The 27,368-nt window shown below is 42.6% G+C and overlaps 2 protein-coding genes across 2 annotated transcripts; one reads left to right on the forward strand and one right to left on the reverse strand.

The window, feature by feature from the left end:
- Nucleotides 1-1,728: 1,728 nt before the first annotated feature.
- Nucleotides 1,729-16,714, reverse strand: LOC311140407 (leukocyte receptor cluster member 8 homolog). The gene is made up of 15 exons (XM_084175448.1): nt 16,419-16,714; nt 11,629-11,770; nt 8,689-8,844; nt 8,359-8,442; nt 7,322-7,787; nt 7,016-7,172; nt 6,592-6,762; nt 6,187-6,432; nt 5,809-5,973; nt 5,166-5,457; nt 4,967-5,068; nt 4,781-4,849; nt 4,499-4,628; nt 4,164-4,371; nt 1,729-4,036 (listed from the first exon to the last, which is right to left on the reverse strand). The coding sequence occupies exons 1-15, from the start codon at nt 16,457-16,459 to the stop codon at nt 3,874-3,876; spliced, it is 2,592 nt and encodes an 863-aa protein (XP_084031574.1). The 5' UTR covers nt 16,460-16,714; the 3' UTR covers nt 1,729-3,873.
- A 3,658-nt stretch (nt 16,715-20,372) lies between these two features.
- Nucleotides 20,373-25,766, forward strand: LOC311140489 (uncharacterized protein). Its single transcript, XM_084175566.1, has 2 exons — nt 20,373-21,098; nt 22,493-25,766. Exons 1-2 carry the CDS (start codon nt 21,047-21,049, stop codon nt 23,455-23,457), a joined length of 1,017 nt encoding a protein of 338 aa, XP_084031692.1. The 5' UTR covers nt 20,373-21,046; the 3' UTR covers nt 23,458-25,766.
- Nucleotides 25,767-27,368: the final 1,602 nt, after the last annotated feature.

The following is a 27,368-nucleotide window of genomic DNA, read 5'->3' on the forward strand; positions in this document are numbered from 1 at the left end:
CTGACTCACACCAGCCAAAGAACAGCCAAGTCACTGTTAATCTGAAACAGGTCTGGGTTTGCCCTATGACAAACTACTTCCAAAGAAATTGACAAATGGGAGACTTGAGCAACACAAACACACACAGTAACAGTTTGTTTCTTGGCTGATGGGAGTGCAGTGCCTTCAACCAAACCTTTTTCTTGCCATCAGGATGCTGTGTGGTGGTTTTAGTACATTTCTTATCTCTAAGGCAGTGATATTCAAACTTGTTCAGCGGGGACCCCATTTTTTTCCACCAGAATTTCTGGGGACCAAATTTTCTATCCCGGAAGAATTTCTCACGACCCCACCCACCCCAAATCTACTGACAACCCCCCCAAAAAAGAGGCTAACCTTCAATAACCTTCAATTCATTACACGTTCATCTCATCAAAATGAAAAGAAACCAATAAATACATTTACTCAATAAAAATGATCTTTCTCAAAAACGTTTCTATATTGTCCCATACAATATGAACTATGTTTTTGCATTTATTTTGTAACATTTTGGCGACCCCCCCACTGCAGTTCCCTCACGACCCCACTAGGGGTCACGATCCCGACTTTGAATACCACTGCTCTAAGGGGTTCATGAGTACAGATAGCCAGAAATGATGACACAGAAATGAATGAAATAAAATCTAAAAAATGGGTTTACAAAAGATGAGCATTTAAAAAATGAGTAAGAAATTAAAGGGGTCAACCAAGTTAGCATATCTGAGTGAAATTTGGCAAGAAAAATATTTGGTTTATACAGCAATCCCATTTTCAATCCCTGTAAAACCTTGTCAAAAATGTAGGGTAGAAATCACGCTAGTGTTTGCACTACAAAAAGCAGTGACTATCAATTCCCCATTTTAATCCACGGTAATATCAAAAAGGTGATAGGCAATGTATTGGAAATCATCCGACTTTTTAGATTGGTAATTTCAATTTACATATTCACATCAAGTGTCTTTTAGAATTAATTGTTTATTACCCATATCTAAAATGTTTCAGCTTCTCATTCACCATATACGTTTGTCAAAATTACACTTACCCTGGTGAACATAAATATCAAAATGATCAATGAATACTAGTTACTGAGAAGAAGAAAAAAAAGGTCAACTGAATCCACAACAATGTACATTAGATACTGACACATCTACTCTATAGATGAGCACACAGGACATTTTTTACAGCACACCGACTTCTGTTCATCCTGAAAGTAGACTCCTATCTTGTATATATTGTTATTTTATTGTGTTACCATTTCCCTTTTTTATTTTGATAATTTTTCATACTTTTTAACTCTGCATTGTTGGGAAAGGGCTCGTAGGTAAGCATTTCACAGTCTGAACCTGTTGTATTCGGCGCATGTGACAACATTTTATATCTCTGCAATGGCACTGAACGCACTAAAATACCTCAAGCTCAAGATCTGAATCAAGGTAATACTCTTCAAGGTCATGCCTGAAAACAAGGGGTATATATGCTGATGTTTGGTAAACTGTTATCACCAACTCATGTTCCATTTCTAGGTTATATTTATGTATTGCCAATTATGTTGATTTACAATTAACTCTCCACACTAGTCTCCTCTCTTCAGATCTTATCAAGAGAATACACAGCGATGTAGCCTATTATACAACAGGTGGGTCTAATCCTAAATGTTGATTGGTTAAAACCACATTCCAGCCAGACCCCAAAATAACTACTCTACAATCCTTCACTCTCACCTTTCTTTAATGAAAACCAAAATGTCTGCAATGGGGTTTAAAAATATCACATGGTGATTTCTTAGCTTTAAATATATAACCAGATTATTTGATTACAAACATTTGATAAGCAGAGTGGTGTGCTTTCGCAGTAAACATTAATGTCCTAAATTAACCTTTTGTGGCAGAATGTCCTTTTACAATTGAGACAGTTTGTTCAATTTTCTACACTAGATAGTTACACAAATTCAGGTTTAAAAGGTATCTGCACCTGGATAATTTGACAGTTTGGCTTTATCATTGTCTTGCCAATGAAGGGTGTTCCCCAAGGGTTAATACTGGCGCCCTTAATTTTACAGCACAATTTCAGACACACTATCATCACCTGTGAATGGAAGTTAAGCAATTACCATAGACTTCATATCATACACCTTAATCCAAACCAATGGTTAGTGTTTGTGAATGAGCCCATAGTGAATACCAGGTGATCATTGCCGTGCTGTCATCCACCTCCTTCCAGCACACCAAGAGTCATTTTTTCTTACCAGCCACACATACTCAGCCTTGTTGAACAGAGCGTGGAGCATACAAACCCAGACGTGCCGCCATCCGCACACAGCGATCTCATCTCCATCTGCAGACAGCGATCTCATCTCCATCTGTTGTATGGTGGAATTGATCCAGCCGCCACATTTGAAGGTGGAGACTTTGCCACCATCTTGGTGGAGCTGAATTCTCCTTGGCGCTTGACCACCGATATTCCATGCAGCTGCAGCTGAGGGGGCTGTTGATCGGGTAACTCAGGAAACACCACAGGCTCATCCAGAGCTTCAACTTGGTTATTTGGTACTCTTAAGGGGTGGGAGACTACATCCTTGCCTGCTCTCAGGGGATAGATGGACTATAGGTGGATATCCTGCCTCCTGGACACATACCGAGGCATTGCAGAGGCCCTTCTTGGTAAACACTAGGGGACTGTATCCACCATCACACTTTATAAGTCAATGCCTACCAGAAGGGACTAGACACCAGGCTTGGAGGTCTACTATATTGGAGAGCAGATATAACTGTGATGTAAACTTTGTGGTCAGACTTTGATGAACTGTGGGTGACGACTGTTGAAGGATGAAGCAGGGGACTGTGGGTAGTGGACAACTGGGTGGTAAGGATGGCTTTGGCCAAACTGGGCAAGGAGCCAATCAGAACCTTTAGATTTCTCAGTCAATCCCTTTCAGGGGGGCCAAGTGTGCAGGGCTAGGCAGGAACAGGAAGTGGGGGTAACTTTCCCCACCTGATGGCCAATCGTAGACAGCTTGGGGGAAGGGGGGGCAGGACAGGGCATACAAACCACCATCTCCTCTTCTCCCGGATTGGACGCTGGATCACCGGAGGCTTCCAGAAAGCAGCAAAGGGCTAGCACAGTCTCTAGAGCCGAACACCTGAACAGAAGAACCTCTTCTCTGGTTGTTGGTTTGGTTTTGGAGTAGACGAGCAGCCTGTTGGATGAGGGCTTGAGGGATGACTTTAGCTCCTTTCATTTTCATTTCTCTCTTGGGTTCTCAAGGCTCGTCTTCGCTTGAGTTTGAGGCTGTTGACTTGAGGGAAGGAAAAACATAACAGAACACTGTTAGCTTAAAACTTCTGAGAGCGATAGTGGATGGGAGACCTTGAGGCTACGCTCGTCCCTGATCTGTGTGAGTTGGCGCTTGATCTTCGGGTCTTAAATTGAAGTAATCCCTAACATCATCTGTTCGTCATTAAAATGTTCTAAGTCGATGGTATAATTAATATCTTGAGTTGATCAGAGATGTGTGGAGCTAAGCTACTCTAAATGTATTTGATGTGCAGCATGTATGCAGATAATCTCCCTCGCACGCTTGTTATACAGTCCATATCTGTGAGCGCAGTGCATCTGTGGGTGGGATTCTCACTGCATTCTACCATTAAGTGATTTAGTGGGTCCTAGTGCATATCTCCCTCTTTCTACAGGACTTAATTGTAGTGTCAGTCTAACCACTAGTCTCCCTCTATATAATGACTGGACAGGTCTGAACTGCAGTGCAGTAGAACTGTAGGGTACATTCTTCACCCTGTCTATCCCTTAGTATCTCCCTTTAGTGTGCTTTCCCCCCTCCCTGGTAAACCCCCCACCCCCTCAGGAGGCTGCCAGACAGGCTGAGCTGGTTTTGCAGTCTATCTTGCTGGGGTCAGAGGGGAAGAAGGTGACCCCCAGGCCTGTGAGGAAGGCCATGCAAGAGTCTAAACAAAGGAAGCCCAGACTGGACTGCACATACTCCACCGGCAAGTCTGGTCTGAATCTGGGGAAAAACACAGAGAAGAGAGGGAGAGGCAATTTAAAGTTGGAGCATTTCTATCCTACATACAACTATGTAAAATGATGAATTAGTAGGAACCATGGACTTCGATGAAAGGCCTCTGACTTACGTTTTGAATAAGGCCCTGAGAGCGATCATCCTCTCCCTCTCCACAAACTTGTCTATGAGGTAGGATGCCATGCGTGGGGCTCTCCGGTAGAGCTGGAAGAATCGGTGGAAGTTTCCCAGAGCCCAGGCGGCGCGGAGGGAGAGAGCGTGGGACACACACTCATCCGCCCGCAGCGCTGGAGTAAGGTACACCAGCTCAGTCGTGATGTCTGGGGGGCGAACACGCAACCAAGAAAATCAGGACATTAAGCTCAATGCTATGCGAGCCAAAATCCAATGCAGAAGTATAATGATTGATGAGGAATATCAGGAAGGTGTGGGCAGGTGGTAAGTTACCTCCAGAGTTTTTAGTGAAGATATAGTAGAGTAGTCTGTAAGCAGTGAACTCCCCTATGTTCTCTGACGGGTTGTCCTTATACAGGGCCTTCAGCTGCATCTGGCACTGGTTGAACTCTGCGTGGTCGCCCTGGTAACCACGCAAACATTTAGAGAAAAATGCACATCTAGCACGACACCGCACCTTTAAACTCAAATACGACGCCTGACATCAAATATGATGTCAGATGACTGTCTCTAAAAGGTAGCGAAGGGGGACAATGTATGGAGATGGCCTCTCACCTTTTCCAGAGCGATGCGTGCGTGGCACTCGTATACTTCCACTGTGAACTCTGTACGAACTCCTTGGACCTGAAAGGAGGAGAAGAGAGACGCCTCTGGTTTTCACATCCTCATACAATAGGACTCAAATACCGAGTGAGGACAAAGTGCCTGTTAGACAAAACTAAAATGGACTTGTAAACTGACCGTGAGGTCCTGTCGTATGGACTTCATCTGTTCACAGGCGTAGGGGTAGTCCTGGCGGGTCTTCCAGTGGGCCTTCACCGCCAACAGAGACTTCCTCAGCACCTGGCCAGAGACAGGGGATTAGGAGACGAGTATCACTACATCTGAAGATGGGTCTCAAATAAGGATCATCTCATTCCAGGTGACAGGCGATACTCACAGATACGGGGCGCACGGTGGCAGGGTCGGGGGCACAGGTGAGTCTCAGGTAGATCTTGGTGATCTCCTGGCAGGTGCCCACGATGGGACAGTCGTCCCAGCTCAGGTCCTCCTTGGGCAGCTCCAGGTTGTTGATGGACAGCACCAGAGGCTCTGAGCGCATCTTGGTGTTGTGGAAGCGTGCCGCTCGGCTTTGTTTCTTGGCCTCCCGGTGGGGGTCGTGGAAGTCTAGGCCGGCGTTCCCACCTTTCCTCTTCTTGCCCAGGACGGTAGAGTTAGCGTCATCCATGTTTCTGAGGAGAAGAGAAGCAGAAATGTGATCAGCACAATGAGAATCAGGGAAAGGTGAATATTGGTTTGTGGGTCAATTTTCACCCAATAACTAACTTTTGGTATTTGTTTCATTAGTCCATTGTTGATTAAGTCCCAGAATGTTTTGCATGTCAGCAATAAAGTAAAGATATATACACCTTTCAAAATACAGCCGGTATGATGCATTTAGCATCATATGATGCAGAGTTTTGCACAATATGATGCAAAATGCATCATACCGGCTGTATTTCTGTATTTTGAAAATTATACATCCTGAAAACTTGCACAAACATTGAGTGGAATTTTACTTTAGGCCAAAACATGCTTGTTACCTCCGCCCTCTGTTGCCTCTTCCGCCCCTTCCTCGTCCCCTCTCTCCACCCCCTCTGCCCCGGTCCCTGTCGCCCCCACGGCCACGCCCTCCTTTCTGGTTGCGCCGGGGAAGCTGGGTTCGGAGGTCACTGGACATGCTGCTGTCCGACTGGGACTCAGAGTCACTGGAAGAGGAGAACAAACAGGACATTACAACAACAGATAAAACTACACAGCATACTTTCTCTTTTTAGAGTGGCTATCATTATACTATATTAAGGGGAATATTTTACCTATAATAAAGCAGGTTGGGACAAATAATATACCTGGCCAATTATGACGAAAAAACATAAATCACTGGACTAGCCCAAAACATACACACTCTCTCTGTCTCTCACCTGCGCCTGTGTCTCTGGCCATTGCGGTCCCTGTGTCGGCTGTGGGAGGGGGAGGGGGAGCGAGAGGAGGAGCCTGAGGAGCTGGATGAGGGGCTTCTCTGGGAGAAGACGTTCCTGTAGTGCCCCAGCCTGGCCCCACCACCCCTGCCCCGCGTAGCCCCACCTGTACCCCCACCTCGGCCCACGGAACTCTCCAGAGTCCTCTGGGTGGATACAGCCTCCCAGCGAGACTGCTTGGCCTTCAGTCTGGATGGGGAGAGAGGAGAGAAAGGGTTAGGATGACTAGCACCTCTTGATAGGGTTTAGACAGAAATGAGGCATTTGGTCTCCAAAAGGGGATTCAGGCTTTAGAAGTTCCTAGACAGTGAAACATCAGGCTTTTTCAAGAACAACTGCTCCACTCACTCAGGCAGAGGTTCGCGGTCCCAGTCGATGGTGTAGGCAGACCCATCCTGTAGTCTTTTCTGTAGGACCTCCTTCAGCCCCTTTTCGGTGCGGTCCTTGTCCTCCTCATTCTCACAGGCTGTGAAGCAGCGCTGAACATACTCCTTCATCGCCTGGGGCCAGTCCTGGGGCCTGAGGGCAACATTTTTATGTAAATCGGGGGGAAGGAAATCGGTTTGGGGGTACTAGGTCAATTTGAAGTGACTAATGATTAGTTTGAGAAAGAGGGACATGGTACTTCAGAAGCCTATTGGATGCAGATTTTAAACACATCAAGGGTCTTTGATGTGCATTGAATTAGATGATTAAGAATAATCATTCTTCCCCAGTAGTTAGTAAGGATAGTAAAGACATATATTGGTGTCATTAGTAGCTGTCTCCTCACCGTGTCTGGGCACCGCCAGGTGCAGCAGGAGCAGCAGCTGGGGAGGAAGGAGTAGCAGCCAATCCGGTGGGTTGTTCCCCAGGAGGGAAACTCTGATTGGTCATGACGTAGGGTCGCTTGGGAATGTTGAACTTCATTGCACCTGCTCCAGGTGCCTCTGTGGAAGACAATAAAGAAGGCATTGAAACAAAGACAATAACACCAAGTGATGGGAAACAAACACAAACCTGAAGATAAGCTGACAGAAAAACTATGCTTAAGATACCTGAACACAAACACACAACGTCAACACCCTCACACACTTACGTTTCATGCGGTGCCAGAGCTGCTGTCCTTGTCCTCCTTGTTGCTGTGGCTGTTGTTGTTGTTGATGGTTCTTGTTTTTGTTGGCCTCTCCTCTCCCAGCTCCTGGTCCATACTGACCCGGTCCTGGTTGCTGGTGTTGGTTGTTATTCTGCTGCTGCTGGTACGAGTTCTGAGTCTGGTAGCTCTGCCCATAGCTGGGCCTGCCCTGGTTGTGGTTGTAACCTCTCATCTGGTTGGGGTCGTTGTTGGGGTAAGGCATGGGGTTGTTGGGGTTGTAGGAGTTCTGCCCTGGAGGAAGGGGGTACTGGGAGTTGGGAGGGGGAGGGACGGCTGGGGGAGGAGGGGGTGGGGGATGCTCAGAGCTCGTGGGGCTCTGGGGGGGTGGTTGAGGGGCAGCAGGCGGAGGAGGTTGAGGCTGAGGGGGGTAGCTGGAGGACTTGTCATCCATCATGGGCAGAGATGGAGGCTGGGAAGGTAGGGGAAAAGAATAGATGGGGAAAAATAAATTGCAAAAACTTGAAACTGAGAATATCTAAATATGAAAGGAGAAATGCAGAGCAAAGCTTTCTAACTGCAAGAGACTTCAGCTCAAGACAGATTCTCAGTGGGCGGATTCGATTATGCTGAACCGCGGGGCACCGGCAAAGGCCTGTTACGTCATCAGACGAAAGCGGGGAGGGAGGAGCGCCCTTCTCAAATCAAACAGTAATCTGTGCCGCTCTGTCATTTTGTCTACAAGGCAGCATGATGCATTGACCAATCAACAGTGTAGGGTTGTACCTGACCATGGGAGATAATTAGGGACGCTTGTCAGGGTAAAAATAGAACATTATTCAAATGCCGGTCATCAATTACATCTTAATTCATACAATGGTGCACTTTTATCCGGAAACAGAAAGTAATTTTTACACAAATGTCTGGCATTGGGGAATCATTTAGTCAATGATTCATAAATAAACTGCAATAGAGGAAGTCAGTGAAGTTAACTGAAAACGTGATTGATGAAGTAGCAACAGCAGCAGTTTTCTGATGGTTACCTGTCCAGTTGGAGTGGTGGGAGAGGGGTAAGGTCCTGGAGGTACACCATACTGACCCTGAGGAGGATAGCCACCACCACCATACTGGAGAATTAGAGGAAAACACACTTCAAAATGTGGTACTGGCTTGGCTTCAATAAATGGTTTTATGTTGTGTATTCTGTGTGAACGGTTCATTTATAGTAGAAAAGTGCCGTTTTTAACTAAATCTAACAATTCCAATTCCTTATCTAAACGCTATAGGGCATAAAGCCGGCATCAGTGTTGGTGAAATCATTGCCAAGGACTACATTACAGTTCATCTGAAATGTGGAGGATATGTCCACTTACAGGGCCCGGGGCCATGGGGTAGTAGTAATTGTAGGGGTAGGTGTATCCAGGATACGGCTGCTGCTGGTTCTGTTGGTACCACTGTTGGTAGTACTGTTGTTGCTGCTGCTGCTGTATGGCTGTGGACTCAGTTACTGCAGGCTGAAACTGACCAGCCTAGAAACAAACACAAACAGACAACTAAGTGAAGAGAGATGGAGAGATTACATTGGATTCTGGAGGGATGTGCGTGTACAACACAGAAAATCAGAACGAAAGCCTACTCGTCCATTTGAATCATATTCAGGGGAAAAGTCAGGAACACCTAGGCCCGTATCCACAAAGCCTCAGAGTAGGAGCGCTGATCTAGGATCAGTTTTGCCTTTTAGAATCCTACTTATTAAGACTACATACACAGGTGGGGACCTGATCCTAGAGCAGCACTCGTACTCCGAGACACTTTGTGGATACGGGCCCAGATCAGACAGTGTGTCTGTGTCAGGAAGAAAAACGTCCATGCAGTACAACTCGTCAAGGTAAGATAACTGTTGAGGTAACACATTGTTTCCAATAACAAGCTCCTGTGAGATTAAAGCTGGGTGTACACTACACGATTTTGGGCCCGATTTAGCTGTCCCAGACACGTTTTGGAGATCGGAGACAAAATCCCCATGTTGTTGCCTACTCTGGGCACGCGGCCATCACCGACGCTCGTTTAATGTGAGCGGGTCAGACTCAATCTGAGGGCTACCGATCTCGTCTTTAAGCAATCCCAGACGTCCCAATATTTTCAAACATGTTTGATTTTATCGGCACAAAATCTGCAATGTTCTTGTAGTGTGAGATGTGAAATGACAAGTTTTGAGAACGATGATCAGCAATAGCCAATGAGAGCTCGCCAGAGAAGAAGCCAGCGAGATGACGTTGTTTTGCATTACCCAGAATATGTAGACTCTGGAGCAGGAGCCATGACTACTACTAGTATGTGTTTGTACTTGCCTTTAGCCAAAGCTTAAAATCGCTACAGCTCTGAAGTTCACAAGCAATGTTATTCAATTCAAAATGTAGGCTAGATATTTCAACTTTGTATGGGAAGCGTGAATGTCTGACTGAAAACGTTTATGAGGCTGCTTTGAGCCACAACTCGTTGTAGCTACGTTAAATGTAATCACATAACATCATTGTTTTGGCGAGACAGCGTGGTATGGAGAATCCCCACAACCAGGTGAAGAATCTTGTAGTGTGTGACCCAATATGTGCCACATCGTTTATTGTGCGCACCACTACGTTGGCAAGACAAAAAACAACAACAGGAAAGACAGTTGTTTAATGTGAGAGGCTCAGCGATGTTAGGATTTTGAAAGTCGTGTAGTGTACACCCGGCTTTAGAATAGACACTGTTATTATGCCAACAATTGCAACAATTAGACCAGCATTTCATTTCAAAATGGGGTCGTGGGAGAAACTCTCAAGTAAAAATAATTAACAATTGCGCTTGGTTCACTGGGATTACGTCAGTAACGTCCGGTAGCCGCTAGATGGTAGATGAGGTTGTAATAAACTGAGTGGTTTCAGTTTTTTTCCTATAAATGTGACTCTCTTTTGGAATGGTTTAAGCTACAAAATATTATGGCCCCATCACTGAAAGAGAAGACTTTCAGGAACATATATGTGTATTCTGTTTCCCGCTACAATGCGCACAAGTCGCACAGGACTCAATAGAACAGAATGGACAACCAGGCACTAAATCAGACTGGGGGAAATATAACATCACTAGCTAGATTTCCATTCAATTGGCAACAAATTTTCATGCGAATAATCTAAAATCAGCATAAAGAAAATATACGCATTTTCCCTCCAGTTGTGTGTTTCCACCAAACTGACTTGTTGCAGAGAAAAATCTGTGCGTGATGATGTAGTGCACAAAAATCAAAAGTTCAATGTGTTTCCGTCACATTTTCAACTCCACCGATAGTTTGGTCACAAAAACTGTTGCGTTAAACAGCAAATTTGCCAACTCTGGTCTTGGTACATGCTCTCTAGCCAACAGCTTGCAGATACAGTGCGGGTATTATGTGCAGGTAGGACAGTCTACATGATGAGATTATTATGGATATTTGTATTTGTCAAACAGCAGTCAAGCATCGATCATCATGTCACCAGAATAAGACCCTCGATATTTATTGGAAAGGAGCGTCAAGTTCATAGCGTGCACTTTCAATAGCCTGTGACGTTCATAATCATTTCCTTCATCTGTAGCCTAACAAACTGCATGGTTTCCCGAGTTGTAGTGGGCGGACCACACACCATATCATTGTGTGGACTCCAAGTTTGCGTCGATATGATGGTTATTATATCAGTATTTGCGCATAAAGACATTTCCACCGCCATTTCTCGCATTATACATTTTACAGAGACAAAAATATCCCACCATGTCGAATGAACAAATGATCTGTCGGCATTTATACAAATGTTTCCATCACAGCTGTTGTGATTTTTTTTATACGATATGACTTTACTTGCATGAAAACTGTGGATGGAAATGTGGTTAATAGTGATGTTATTTTCTACACAGAATATCATACAAAATTATTGCCTGATGATCTTTTGAACTTCCCAATACCTTTCTTACGCATTTCATTCACTTCGAACCATAAAGTACTGTCAGACTGATTTGTAAGACTGTCATAGCCCCAATTTAAAAAGTAAACATTTGCGGTTGATCACATAACTTTTTTTACATGGTTGGGTCGCAATTTCCTTTAAATATCAAAATGGGGTCGCGCGCCAAAAACTTTAGGAACCCCTGAATTAGACCGATATAACTGAAATCTGGAAAATATGAAACCCCTTTCCTAAGCAGAATTTCACTTCATTAACGTAGGGAACTTGCATTACAGTAAGTGAACAAACGCATTCCAGAAGCAAAACACAGACATGGGCACATAAGCATCCACACACCTGTGCTGTGGTCCGGTTGGCCTGAGCGGTCTTGGTGGCGCTCTGGGTCTTGCTGATGGAGGCCAGTGCCTGTCTGGCCTTCTCCCACTCTGGGTTCTCTGAGACTGTCTGGCCCTCTGGACCTGGTGCTGCTCCATACGACCTACAACAGACAGGAGACACGTGACTGTCAGTCATTCAGTATGGAAACCAAACAAATGTCCGATACACTGGAATACTCTGAAAAGCGAATACAGCCTATTTAACATGACCAACGTGACTAAGATTCAGGTTTGTTAACTTGGAAGATAATACCACCAAACCAGCGATATTTACAGCTCACCAATTCTTTACTCAAGAGATAAGATTCATTATTTTTGGAAATCAGTAACTATACTGAACAAAAATATAAATGCAACATTTTCAAAGATTTTATGAGTTACAGTTCATTAAGGAAATCAGTCAATTGAAATGTATTAGGTCCTAATATATGGATTTAACATGACTGGGAATACATATGCATTTGTTGGTGTGCCTTGTTAAAAGTTAATTTGTGCCAATCAGTTGGGTTGTGACAAGGTGGGGGGGTATACAGAAAAATAGCCCTATTTGGTAAAAGACCAAGTCCATATTATGGCAAGAACAGCTCAAATAAGCAAAGACAAACGACAGTCCATCCTTACTTTAAGACATGAAGGTCAGTCAATACGGAACATTTCAAGAACTTTGAAAGTTTCTTCAAGTGCAGTCGCAACAACCATCAAGCGCTATGATGAAACTGGCTCTCATGAGGACCGCCACAGGAATGGAAGACCCAGAGTTACCTCTGCTGCAGAGGATAAGTTCATTAGAGTTACCAGCCTCAGAAATTGCAGCCCAAATAAATGCTTCAGTGTTCAAGTCACAGACACATCTCAACATCAACTGTTCAGAGGGGACTGTGTGAATCAGGCCTTCATGGTCGAATTCCTGCAAAGAAACCACTACTAAAGGACACCCAATAAGAATAAGAGACCTAGTGGGCCAAGAAACATGAGCAATGGACATTAGACTGGGGGAAATGTGTCCTTTGGTCTGGAGTCCAAATTGGTGATTTTTGGTTCCAACCGCTGTGTCTTTGTGAGATCTCTGCATGTGTAGTTCCCACCGTAAAGCTTGGAGGAGGTGGTGTTATGGTGTGGGGGTGCTTTGCTGGTGACACCGTCTGTGATTTATTTAGAATTTAAGACACACTTAACCAGCATGGCTACCACAGCATTCTGCAGCGATACGCCATCCCATCTGCTTTGGGCTTAGTGGGACTATCATTTGTTTTTCAACAGGACAATGACGCAACACACCTCCAGGCTGTGTAAGAGCTATTTTACCAAGGAGGAGAGTGATGGAGTGCTCCATCAGATGACCTGGCCTCCACAATCCCCCGACCTCAACCCAATTGAGATGGTTTGGGATGAGTCGGACGGCAGAGTGAAGGGAAAGCAGCCAACAAGTGCTCAGCATATGTGGGAACTACTTCAAGACTGTTGGAAAAGCATTCCAGGTGAAGCTGGTTGAGAGAATGCCAAGAGTGTGAAAAGCTGTCATCAAGGCAAAGGGTGGCTACTTTGAAGAATCTCAAACAAACTATATTTTGATTTGTTTAACCTCTACGGGATCGGTGTCCCTTATACGGGACGGTTGTCGCTCAATATGCGATATGTGACTAGAATGGTGTTGTAAACAACAGCCAACTTTCCGGGACATAGATGTCTTATATGGACAGAAAGCTTAAATTCTTGTTAATCAAACTGCAGTGTCCAATTTACAGTAGCTATTACAGCTAAAAAATACCATGCTATTGTTTGAGGATAGTGCACAACAAAAAACTTTCATCACGGCAACTGGTTTGGTACATTCACCTCAAGGTAAATAATGTACTTACATTCAGTAATCTGGCTCTGATTTGTCATCCTGAGGTTCCCATGGATAAAATGTAGTGTAGTTTTGTTTGAAAAATAAAAAAATTTATATTCAAATGTAGGAACTGGGTTCTACAGTTTGACCTCTGACTCCACACCCACCCTGCCATCTAGATGTGTGAAGGTTAGTGTATTTTCTGTAGGGAAGTAATGATCCATCATTTATGACATTCCTGTGTGTGTGCAAAATAAAATGTTGTATTACCATAGCATTTTTGTATGTTCTCTATAGTTATGTACTTGAAAACATATTCAGCAAATTTGGGGAAACTCCTGGCAGACTTCATACAAAATATTGTGTAGTGATGTAATTCTTCACTTGATCAGTCTGAAACTTTGCACACACACTGCTGCCATCTGGTGGACAACTTCTAATATACATCTAGAATCCTACATCACTGTCTGGCCTGTCTCTTGCATTTCAAAGATACAACAACAACAAAAAACACATGTTTTTTTGTTTGTATTATCTTTTACCAGATCTGTGTTATATTCTCCTACATTAATTTCACATTTCCACAAACTTCTAAGTATTTCCTTTCAAATTATATCAAGAATATGCATATCCTTTCTTCAGGTCCTGAGCTACAGGCAGTTAGATTTGGGTATGTCATTTTAGGCGAAAATTGAAAAAAGGGTCAGATCTTTAAAGAGATTAACCTTTTTTTGGTTCCTACATGATTCCATGTGCGTTATTTCATAGTTTTTATGTCTTCACTATTATTCTACAATGTAAAAAATAGTAAAAATAAAGAAAAACCCTTGAATGAGTAGGTGTGTCCAAACTTTTGACTGTTAGCGTACCTTAAAAAAAGTTGTGGATCAGAAAACCAGTCAGTATCTGGTGTAACAACTATTTGCCTCGTGCAGCGCGACACAACTCCTTCGCATAGAGTTGATCAGGCAGTTGATTGTGGCCTGTGGAATGTTGTCCCACTCCTCTTCAATGGCTGTTTGAAGTTGCTGTATATTGGCTGGAACTGGAACACGCTGTCATACACGTCGATCCAGAGCATCCCAAACATGCTCAATGGGTGACATGTCTGGTGAGAATGCAGGCAATGGAAGACCTTGGACATTTTCAGCTTCCAGGAATTGTGTACAGATGGGGCCGACATTATCATGCTGAAACATGAGGTGATGGCGGGGGGGTGAATGGCACGACAATGGGCCTCAGAATCTCGTCACGGGATCTCTGTGCATTCAAACTGCCATCGATAAAATGCAATTGTGTTCGTTGTCCGTAGCTTATGCCTGCCGATACCACAACTCCACCGCCACCATGGGGCACTCTGTTCCCAACGTTGACACCAGCAAATCACTTGCCCAAACGACACCATAAAGGCAGATGAGCTTCCCTGAGACTGTTTCTGACAGTTTGTGCGAACCCAGTTTCATCAGCTGTCCGGGTAGCTGTTCTCAGACGATACCGAAGGTGAAGAAGCCGGATGTGGAGGTCCTGGGCTGGCGTGGTTAAACGTGGTGTGCAGTTGTGAGGCTGTTGGTCATACTGACAAATTCTCTAAAACGACGTCGGAGGCGGCTTATGGTAAAGAAATTAACATTACATTCTCTGGCAACAGCTCTGGTTGACATTCTTGCAGTCAGCATGCCAATTGCACGTTCCCTCAAAACTTGAGACATCTGTGGCATTGTGTTGTGACAAAACTGCACATTTTAGAATGGCCTTTTACTGACCCCAGCATAAGGTGCACCTCTGTAATGATCATACTGTTTAATCAGCTTCTTGATATGCCACACCTGTCAGGTGGATGAATTATCTTGGCAAAGGCAAACTGATCACTAACAGATGTAAACACATTTTTGCACAACATTTTAGATACATTTTTGTTCAGTGTATATGAATACATTTTAGTAAGGTAACCTGTTGAAGGAGTATCGCAGCTGCTTGAGCATGGCCTTGCCACACACACAAGATTCAATGCCTGCTATTTCTGTGGCCCCCTAAATAAAATGGGACATTCTCATTGGTGGGAGATAAATATCTCTCTGTTAGCAGAGGGTATTTTTAGCAAAGCTCAAAATAAGAGTGCTTTGACTCCACATGAAGAATAGCAAGAACCCCTGCTGTTACAGAATAAAACAGTCATCGCCTGGCCCAGACTATATTTAAGAGACAGTAACTTTGCTGACAACTAGCGATTAAATGACAAGTCAGACAAGAGTAGGTCAACTGCCCGCTCTGGAATCAACCCATTAGCCCTATTACACCAGTTCTTGATTACCCATCGTAGATATGACAAGACGTGTCACCTAGGTGAAAGCTACGCGAATCAAGGTGAAGTTTCCATCAATCTCTTTCAGATCCAGGAGGGGTCATCAAGTGTCTACTCTTGGACCAATGTTCTCCAGATTGACTTTCTCTATGGTCAAATGGGGCAGAACATGCAGTGTAGCAAGTAAATCATGTTGATACTAGCAGTTGTTGTGACCCGGTCTGGAAGATAACGTTACTTAGTGAGAGTCTTAGATGGATGTTAAGTTACGGGACTGTGACCCAGTTAGCTAATTACCTTGCCTATCATAATAACTACCTACTACATAGTTGGTGGTGTTTGCTAGTAGAGAATGCCAACTGATACTAAGTTGCAGGAAAGCAGGAGCTAGCTAACGTTAACTAGCTAACTAGACCGTAAACTTACGCGTTATCGTTAGCTAGGTAACGTAGCTACGTTAGCTAAGGGAACGAGACGAACGCTTGCGATTCGCAGGCATTCTTCGAACGTTAAATGTCAATGTCCAACAGTAGCTAGCTAGAATACAGGTCAAAATAAAGTGAGAACATATCCGAAAGCTCGATATGATGTTAAACTTGATAATTTAAGGTCTTACCAGTTAGCAGCTGGAGCTGTCTGGGTCGTATTCGCCGCCATTTTGCCACCGAGATAGCTAGCTAGCTACAGTACCAAGCTAATAGAACGTCGTCGGCCTTTCGACCCAAACGTAAACAATAACAATTAAATCTCAATATACAAGGAAAGTTGGTCATTCAGTAGTTTACTCTACCATCCACTACTTCTCAACAAGACAGTCTTTAAATGTAAGGAAAAACACAATATAAAGCAATATCTAAACGTCGAATAATGCCATTTCACATGAACAACCGTGGATGCAATGGATCTTCAACTGAGAAACAAAATGGCAGTGCATTAGATATGGAACGGATGCCTCGCCTTCCGTTTCCTTTGTCTCGCCTCCTCTCATTGGAGGAAAATACTTACCAACTTTGTTCCTAGATTTCACAGTAAATGTTGCCTTCTCATTACAACCACTACACTTGGATAATGAAGTTATTGTTGTTAAACACCCTAACTAACCCTTGTTGTTACCGAATAATATTGAATAAAACATGTTTTTACTCTTCCTGCTGGTGAAAAGCTGTTATAAGTATAATATTTTTTTTAAAAGATACATATACATATGTAAGACTCTTCATCCTCCACCACACAACTGTCAAGCAAGGTGAATGTGATAAGATAGTCTAGACCAGGGGTGGGCAACTTTGATGGGGGTGTGGGCCACAAAAAATCTGAACTCATCAAGATTGGCCGCAGTGACTCGTGGGTCTTTGTACCCACATCCATACCCACAGGTGCAGTCAGAGCCGGCCCTAGCCTTTTGGGGGTCCTAAGTGAGTGACTAACAAAATCAATAGGGGCCCCCCAGGCGGTAATTAGACCATGATTACTACAAGTTTAGATAGCTGGCTAGACTCATTTATCAATCTAAAAAACGTTAGCTGACATGGGTTAATTGAGTGACTGTGTAGTGACTGACATAACAAGAGAAAAACTGCTGATCCACAACCAAATTTCAAAATGGCACCTTGTGTATTCTACTATTCTAACTCTCAACAGTAATTCAAGACCCAGAGTTCCTAAATTAAAAATAAATAAATAATAATAATAATTCTTCCGTTTTGGGAAATTGATCTGTGTATAGCCACGGGAAGTAGGTATGTTGAGGGTGCCCCCTGAAAAATCAGAATGTACATAGAGACAATAAGGTCAATAAAGATCAATAAAGGTCAATAAAGATACAAGGTTAACTCAGATAGTCCGTGAAGCAATTTTGTTAGCTATTTATCAATCATATTGCTTGGGGATAGAAGCTGTTCAAGAGCCTGTCAGCGATTGTCATTGGGTCTACGCTCTTGTAGTCTGAATTAATACATTTTTTATAAAAAGAAAAGTTGGGACACCTGAAAAGGGGCTGAGATACGGGACTGTCCGGAGATGACAACCTGCACTGGGCACAGATGTCCATTTTATTGAATAGTTTGGGGTATGGCCTTGTCTCAGAGGAATGCGCCTCGGAGCCAGATGCTGATGATGGGTTGGTTGCCCTATGCAAAAAAATAAAAAAAACATTTTTATATTTTTTACCATGACACAGAGGTGGGGGTGTTCGTTTAATTTGTTCTGAGAACGAAAATTATAGGATTCAGTTAAAGTTTTAAGGACGTTTTTCAAAAACCTCCAAATAGCCTATAATTTACGTTCTCAGACGTTAATAAAACCTCCCACGAAAACTTCCAGGGAACCATAGTAAAACGTTCTCAGAACCTCCCTGCAACCTAAAAATGTATGTTCCCAGAACAGGCAAACTGTTTACTTCCATTCTTTTTAAATAACATTCTTAGAACTTTCTTTGAACGTTACTAATCTTTTCTTGTGTTTTTTATGGAACGTTTTCTTAATGTTCTAAGAACATGAGGAAACCTGCACAAAACCTTATGCTGAAGTACAGACATTCCCACAGAAGTTCGTTGTTTCTTAATGTCCTCAGAACTTTCTGAGAACATGACTTTAAATAGAACCATGAGGAAACCTGTGGGAAACATATTCCCGTGTAGCTCAGTTGGTAGAGCATGGCACTTGCAACGCCAGGGTTGTGGGTTTGATTCCCACGGGGGGCCAGTATGTACAAAAAAAATATGTATGCACTAACTGTAAGTCGCTCTGGATAAGAGCGTCTGCTAAATGACTAAAATGGAAATGGAAAATGGAAACGTTATAGTGAAGTACTGAAATTCCCACCTAAGAAACATATGGTTCTCAGAACGTTATGTGCTAGCTGGGTATCCTGCACCATTCCTAGAAGGTTGTGGGAAGGTTGTATGCAAAATAACCATAGGACAACCACACTCTCACCAAGCTCTAAGAAATATATGGTTCTTAGAATGTTATGTGCTAGCTGGGTCATGTCTCATTCAGGAGACCCAACTGGGCCTCCCATAATTAGCACTCTGATTGTTTGTCTTCCCAACATTGTTGCTGAAATCAATCCCATGTTGAAACACTGTGTGCTTCAAAAACGCCTGGTAGGGTAACGTGGGGTAACTAGCCCCCTGGGGTAACTGAAGGTCCCCAAGAACAGGCCTCCATCATTCTTAAATGGAAGAAGTTTGGAACCACCAGGACTCTTCATAGAGCTGGCCGTCCGGCCAAACTGAGCAATCAGGGGAGAAGGGCCATGGTCAGGGAGGTGACCAAGAACCAGATGGTCACTCTGACAGAGCTCTAGAGTTCCTCTGTGGAGATGGGAGAACCTTCCAGAAGGACAACCATCTCTGCAGCACTCCACCAATCAGGCCTTTATGGTAGAGTGGCCAGACAGAAGCCACTCAGTAAAAGGCACATGACAGCCCACTTGGAGTTTGCCAAAAGGCACCTAAAGACTCTCAGACCATGAGAAACAAGATTCTCTGGTCTGATGAAACCAAGATTGAACGCTTTGGCCTGAATTTCCAAGCATCACGTCTGGAGGAAACCTGGCACCATCCCTACAGTGAAGCATGGTGGTGGCAGCATCATGCTGTGGGGATGTTTTTCAGCGGCAGGGAATGGGAGACTAGTCAGGATCAAGGCAAAGATGAATGGAGCAAAGTACAGAGAGATCCTTGATGAAAACCTGCTCCAGAGCATTCAGGACCTCAGACATGGGCGAAGGTTCACCTTCCAACAGGACAACGACCCTAAGCACACAGCCAAGACAACGCAGGAGTGGCTTCGGGACAAGTCTCTGAATGTCCTTGCGTGGCCCAGCCAGAGCCCAGACTTGAACCTGATCGAACATCTCTGGAGAGACCTGAAAATAGCTGTGCAGCAACGCTCCCCATCCAACTTGGCAGAGCTTGAGAGGATCTGCAGATAAGAATGGGAGAAACACCCCAAATACAGGTGTGCTAAGCTTGTAGCGTCATACCCAAGAAGACTTGAGGCTGTAATCGCTGCCAAAGGTGTTTCAACAAAGTACTGAGTAAAGGGTCTGAATACTTATGTAAATGTGATATTTTTATTTTTTATTTTTAATAAATTAGCAAACATTTCTAAAAACCTGTTTTTGCTTTGTCATTATGGGGTATTGTGTGTGTATATTGATTAGGAAAAAAAAACAATTTAATCAATTTTAGAATAAGGCTGTAACGTAACAAAATGTGGAAAAAGTCAAGGGGTCTGAATACTTTCTGAAGGCACTGTATGTCTATTCTTTTCCATAGGCACTCATCAGTGTGACCACAAGCACCTTCACTGGTTCCTGTTAGTCTACTGGTTCATCCAGGGGTTGTATTTGGGACTTGATGGGTAGTAGAAAACACTTAAATTTTCCCTGGATTGAATTCAATTCCCACGGTGTGCTGTACCTCAACCTCATTTCCCGTTTGCCTCCCCATTCAATTTAACCTTTGGACACATCCTCCCACAGCTATATGAACCTTGGGTGACGAAATCCCACAAACAATGAGTCACTTCCATGCCTCACCATTGTGTGATTCCCGGAAGTATGTGTGAGATGGCACTGAATGGAGAGGAAGCTGAGAGAGACAGTTCCTCCAGTCCCACAGCAACCGGAAGGTCTTCCTCCAGCAGCAGGCAGCATTCTGATTACCTAGATCCAGGATTTCCTCAAAGTCCACTTTCAAGAAGGATATTAGCGATACTGACCTAAGTGCGGGAAAGAGGAACTGAGTGCTTCAATTAGACCCCACAGACAGTGCTCTCTAGGACCAAGCATGTTGTGCTGCTCAGTGGTTGAGTATGAGGACTGACTTGCCTGACAGCATTCCGAAAAGGGAGTAATTGTAGTCAATTTCTTGATCTGAACAGGAATGACACCAACCTCTGACCGCCACCCTCAGCTATGAGGGAGTTGGCTGAGGGAGAGAGAGAGTGAGCGAGACAAAGAGAAAATCTCTTTGATCATTAATGTAGCCTAATTATGCTACATACTTGTTCCAAAAACCTTGTATCAAAAACATTTAGTTATTGATTGTTTTATCATGTGTGCACCTGATGTGGACCCTAGACCCCGTCATTCTCCCTCTGTAAAACACTCCCTAATAAAATATCGCGTCACTTCCTTGCCAATCCCTTAGAAAAAGAAATATTAGAAAGGGGCGAACGACGCTGGGAAAGCGCGAGAAGAATCTAAAAGAGAAGATAAAGAAGAAAAGACAGATGAAAAAAGGGATAGTGAGGCGGGAGGAAGCGAAACACCAGCGTAATCAAAGTAAGTTTTCCATAATTTTTCTGCTTTGGAAACACTCCACTCAGAAACTTGATCGGCGGAGCGCAAGTTTTGCCCTCTTTCCTCGCAATTGCACTCACTCAGTATGGCCTTCCATAGACTACTACTGCTGGGGAATGTATATGGTACGTTTTAGAGTTCAATTCGCAGACATTCGCTATTTATTGGAATGTTGGAGGGGGGAAATGGGGTCCCCCGCTATGGATGGCAGTAAGTTTGACATAATATAGCCTGCCTCGCCGCATAAAAGCGATCCGTTTTCTGAGGAGTTGTTGATTTTGCTTTGATGAGGCATGTCACTTACAGGACAAGGGGACGCACATAGGGACTAACTTTCTACCTCTTACTGTTTCATCCTTTGATGAAAGTTATTGGTAAACAAATGACAGTAATGTCAGACTGGTTTTTAAATGTAGGTTACTTCATTGTTTTTAATAGCTCAATAACACCGGTTTGAGTCCATTTTCAATTCAATGCAATAGTGAATTATGTCCCACTGTAATTGCTTTTAATATTGCCCTAGATAGTGGATAATGTTGATGATCGATTGCAACACCAATTTGATTGACTGTATCATCAAGTCAAAGGCTTTGCTATGGTTCATTTGTAGAGTATAGGGCATAGATGGGCATATGTTTGTCTATGGCTTTAAAGTCTCCTACCCCGAGGGAAGAAATCCAGGCAGAAGTATGTTCTTGCGTTGCCTGAGTATGTTTCACTTGCAAGTCCCAGCATGGCCTTGGCATAAATATCAGTGCCAAACGACTCGTTAGTTTCTCACACTCTTGCACAACAGTGATGTTTTCATTGAGTCATGACAGATCACTTTATAATTTATAAGACCATAGAAGTCTACCCAGTACAGTGACACTTCTCAAGGGAAATGGCCCCTCAGTGACAGTTTGGATCTGGGCCCCTCATATTCACTTTCTCTCAGTTATCGGTCATGTTGACAGTCTAGAATGGACTTCCGTTCACTGTAGGCTTATATACTGGCAAAATACCTTTGTGAAGGTATTTTACGTCTGTTATGTAGGTTTATTGAGTTGACATTTGTCTCACACTGACTGAACTTTTCTCAGAGTCAGCATAAATGGATTACGTCAAAGTAGTTCGTTAGTTGTTTCATTTAGTCAGCCAGTGCGTTTTCTGATGCATAGAAGATCATGTTTCTGCTTGATGTGTTGTCTCATCCAACTGTTTTTCTTTTCTCCTCTGTCTCTGGCCTCTTTCTTTCTGTCACTCTCATTTTTTTCCCACCCTCTAATGCACTCACATTTTTCTCTCTTCTCTCTACACCTCTTTTTCTCTCCCTCTCTACCCCATCATCTCTCTCTCCTGCCTCCTTTCTCCATAATTCTTTCTCCCTCTCTCAGCTGTCATGCCACTCCACAAGTCTTCACACAAGGCGCCTCGCCTGGACCCCACCATGATCTCAGCTCCGCTGGGGGACTTCCGCCACACCATGCACATCGGGAGGGGCGGAGATGCTTTCGGTGACACCTCCTTCCTTGCTACTGTCGGCCCCAGCCCTGACCCTGGGTCTCCGGGTGCCACGGCAACAAACGACTCAATGGCGCCTGTCGATTCCGAGACGCCACTTAACCACACTGATGATGTCACGGATGACTTCGGAAGCCCACTGAACAGTGAGCTTCAGCATTCCGGGTCGGTGTCGTCTTTCACACTCGATATGGATTTCGACCTGGGCCCGTCCATCATGGGTGATGTGCTGGGGGTGATGGATGGACTGGGGCTGGACTCAGACTGGACTGGGACCCGCGCTAACGAGGAAGACGTCTTCAGTCCAAGCAAAAGTCTTGTCGTTGAAGTGGAGAATTTCAAAATGGCGGCGGAGGAGCAGTCTGTCAGCATAAGGAACGAGCTGAATGAGAAGAAGCTTCTAGGGATGGAGGGAGATGGAAGGATAATAGACGGGGAGGGAGGGATCAAGGCCAAAGGCCTGAGGCCGAAGGTGAGATTCAGCGACAAACGAGAGGAGATCATTCGCCAAGCGTCGGAGGAGGAAGGTCAGGGGTTAGACGGTGAGGAGGAGTGTGTGATTCTCACCGAGGAAGATCGAGACAGAGGAAACAACGTCATCAGCGTGCCAATCGCGGGAATAGAGGTACAGCCCACCAATCACAAGGCAGATTCGCCTTCCAGTCCCGCCTCCTCACACAGCTCAGAGTATGAGGGTGTCAACCCATTGGACAGGAGGAGGGTTGAAAACTGTCACTCAGAAACTGATTCAGAGGAGGAGGAGGAGGAAGAGGAAGGGGGAGACAATGGACGGGGCTACACATTCGAAGATGAGTTTGATGAAGAAATCGGCCTATAGGAGTGCAACGCTGCGTCTTACGTCAACCAATCAGAGGATAAAATGATTCCTCGTTGGTTGTCAACTATGTACAGTTTACTTCCTCTATGCATCATTCTGCAAATTATCATTCAAAAGGGAGGTTTAACCAAAGCTAAGTATTTCAGAACAACAACTGGATATTTGAAGAGTCTCTGTTGAAATGCTTTTGGGACCAAATTGCTCCTTTGGATCCTCAGTCATAGATGTGCAGTTAGTCAACAGTTACTGCAGGAATTCGTTTCATTGAATCAATCTTATAAGATCCAATTAATGGACAAAAATATTTAACCTTTGAAATAGCCACCTAGTATTCACATCATATTTGAAATGCTAAAATTTTTACAGACTCTGTACTTCAATTTATTATCTGTCTCAATTCAAAATACACAAAGAATAGCCTAGTATTGTTTTAGGCCAAGTTGTTTTTCGGTGAATAAATAGCCTATTTTGCAGCACTTTAATTCATTTCAAGAAACTGGAAGCTTTACTGTTGAATCAATGCTCAGTAAAAGATAATGACAGTTTGTTAAATGACAATGATTAAGGCAAATTGAAATGTTTTAGTTTTTACCAGGTCAAAGGTGTTCTTTTTTCTAAAGAGGAAGCGCATATGATACAGAAATACTTATGCCGAAGGTGCCTTTAAAAGGAGTTGTATTGTTCATATCCCTGTGCTTTAACTCACTATAGCCATGTCTTTCTTCTTTATGTTGTATTTTCATATCATGTATTGCTCAGAGCAAATTGCTTTGTTGACCGTTTTGCCTTGAGTCTTAAAATGCTCTTTAGAAACAAACTAAATGAACCAGCCTTTTCAGGACAAATACATCATTCTTTGCCACCAGTTTCTCCACCTAATTCATGGAAAGTGTTTTTTTCTGAGTGTTTCATAGTTTTCTTGTTAAATGCCACTGGGTCGTTCCATGAAATTAGTCCTTTTTAGGTAGTGTAACTTGAAGAAAAAAAAAACTATATATATATTTCACCTCATTTTAATTTTCTGTAACAACGAGCACATGTTCAACTTAATAAAACACGTTTTCCCATCTCAAGAGGTTAAATAAAATAAATATTATAAGTGTCTATTGAGTGCCAAATAAAGTAACAGGGTTGACCGTAACAGGGTTGATGATTTCATCTTAAATCAGCCATAAATCCCCTTGTGACAGGGAGAATGGAAGCTTGTTGCATTCAACAGGGGGGGCAATTGAATGCAAGGTACACAAAATGTTATTAAATTGTTAAAACATTATTAGCCTGTAGCTATGGGTAGCAGGGTTGACGAGGTAATGCTTGACCCACTCAGTTTTCCACCACAAAACACCAGAAAATTGCCAAAAAGAGTAGAACCAGCTCACCTGCTTTTACAGTATGATTAGGATATTAGATGTTCAATGTTTATTTTGAAAGAAAATATTTAAAAAGGAATAGTTTCATGATATTAAGACAAGTTCAGTTCACGGAACAGGGTTGACCTTAAAATGAGGGACAGGTTGTTGTTTTATACCTTAAAATGAATCACTAATCACATGAAATAAATAATCTTCAGAAATGACTGTCAAAGCAACAGAAGGCTTTACAATGAAGGTGAAAACCTGGAGACATTTTGTGGATAAGTGGGTTAAAATCTTCTGAGAAGTCAGTGCACAGAGGGACATGTCAATGCTGAATTTTATTCATCTAAAGAAAAATCTGATTTATTGAATTCTCCATGTGGTCTATATTAAAGGGCACTTCATTTAATATAACAGGCTTTTAAAATCCAATATTGGTGCACAATTTCTACTTAAAATATAAAAAGGATGCAAAAGCAACTCATTTCATGGAACAACCCTACTCTGTTTATGGAAACCTCATTTTAAGAATTTCCTCTTATTTAGAGCTTTAAAATCTATGGTGTTTTTATTAAATAAATCTAGTATCATTCCTATATTGAACTGTGAACATTTCTCAAGTCAGAGTTTTTCTGACCTAAATGACATCAAATGTAGGCCTATTTTAAATCTGATGCATTTAGCCTGTGTAGTCAAATTACAAAAGCTCTTACTATTGTTTTTAACAACCACTGACAATTTCTGAAAATTATGTGCTTCATCTCATGTTTTGAATTTCAGTTGCAAAGCATGTATGCCCTTATATTTAATACTTATTTTGGACCAACATTGTACAAGTAATGCTGTAGGGAGGAGGGGATGGGGTCTGGAAATAAATGCCTCTGGACATGTTCTTTATCTCATGATGGATCCTCTTGGATATGCTGGTTACTTCAATAAACATATTTCCTTACATTCTAATGTTTCAGCAAAGTGTTTCCTTGTGTCAGTGTACTCATTAACTTGTGTGGAAAGATGGCAGGAATATGAATGAGAGAATACACTCTCCTACGTATGTATTTGGACAGGGATGCCAACATTTAAAATGTCTATATTCTCCAGCATTTTGGATTTGAGATTAAATGTTTCATATGAGGTGACAGTACAGAATGTCACCTTTTATTTTAGGGTATTTTCATACATAACTGATTTACCATTTAGAAATGTTACCCATTTGAATATGTCAAGCATTTGGACACATTTCGCTTGTAGTCTACCAAATTAGTCAAAAGTTTAATATTTGGTCCCAAATTCCTAGCACTCATTGACTACATCAAAATTGTGACTACAAACTTGTTGGATGCATTTGCAGTTTGTTTTGGTTGTGTTTTGCCCAATAGAAACTGAATGGTGAATGATGACTGGAGTAATTTTCTTTGTAAGTGAGTAGATACGTTTCTGAACACTTCTAAATCAATCCTGATAATGCCATGATTAAGAAAAATCCTTAATGAATAATGAGTGAGAAAGTTAGAGCATTTTGTTGAGCATTCTTTTGGAGGTAAGATCTTTATTCCTCTAACTTTCTCACTCATCATTCATGATTCATTTATGATTATCCATAATCATGGTAGCATCCTTATTCATGTAGGTGTTCACAAACACCTTCTATTCTTACTTAAAATAAAAGTGACTCCAAAATGACACAATACACTACTCACCATTCACTTCCTATTGGACAAACATAATCCGAAACGCAACCAAAACAAGCTGTAAATAGACTCCTTTCTGTGTATACAAACATTGCCACATGAGGGCGATGTCGCAAGTTGGTGGCAGAACAAGGGGGAGTCTTATAGAACACCAGCAAAAAAAGCCTCTATTTACATGTTGCTTATGAGTGCATTTCACAGTACTTTTGGATTATAATTGGATTTTAAGGCTTGTATGAATGTCCTGCTTAATATAATGTTTGTGTCATTATCGCAAATCAACTGCTTTATACTTCAACCAGTAAAATTGATCTTTTGGCTAGCTTTTGCTACTGCCTACACTACCGGTCAAAAGTTTTAGAACACCTACTCATTGAAGGGTTTTTCTTTATTTTTACTATTTTCTACATTGTAGAATAATAGTGAAGACATCAAAACTATGAAATAACACATATGGAATCATGTAGTAACCAAAAAAGTGTTAAACAAATCAAAATATATTTGTTGTCCTTACAATGATCACGAGTATGGCATCATAGACTAGTCTTTTTTCTTCTTCTTAAAAAAAAAATACCCAAAGTGGATTTCTGTTTTCTCATTGAAAAGTATTATTGTTCTCTTGGCCTTTGTCAGAGCTTTTAAACTAAATACTAAACCATCTTTTGATTTCTGAATGTGTAGGCACCAGGGACTTGGGATGTGGCTGCATTATTGATGCCATATTAATCAGGCCTTTTAATTTGAACATATGGATTGTTTTAGTTTTGTAGGGTAGTCTACCTATTTAATTATTTAATTAATGGATCAAGCCTTAGCATTCATTCTGATCTCGTTCCCAATGATCAGTACTTTAGTTTATTATGGT

Source organism: Coregonus lavaretus, assembly GCF_964263955.1.
Source record: "Coregonus lavaretus genome assembly, chromosome: 13".
NCBI lineage: Eukaryota > Metazoa > Chordata > Actinopteri > Salmoniformes > Salmonidae > Coregonus > Coregonus lavaretus.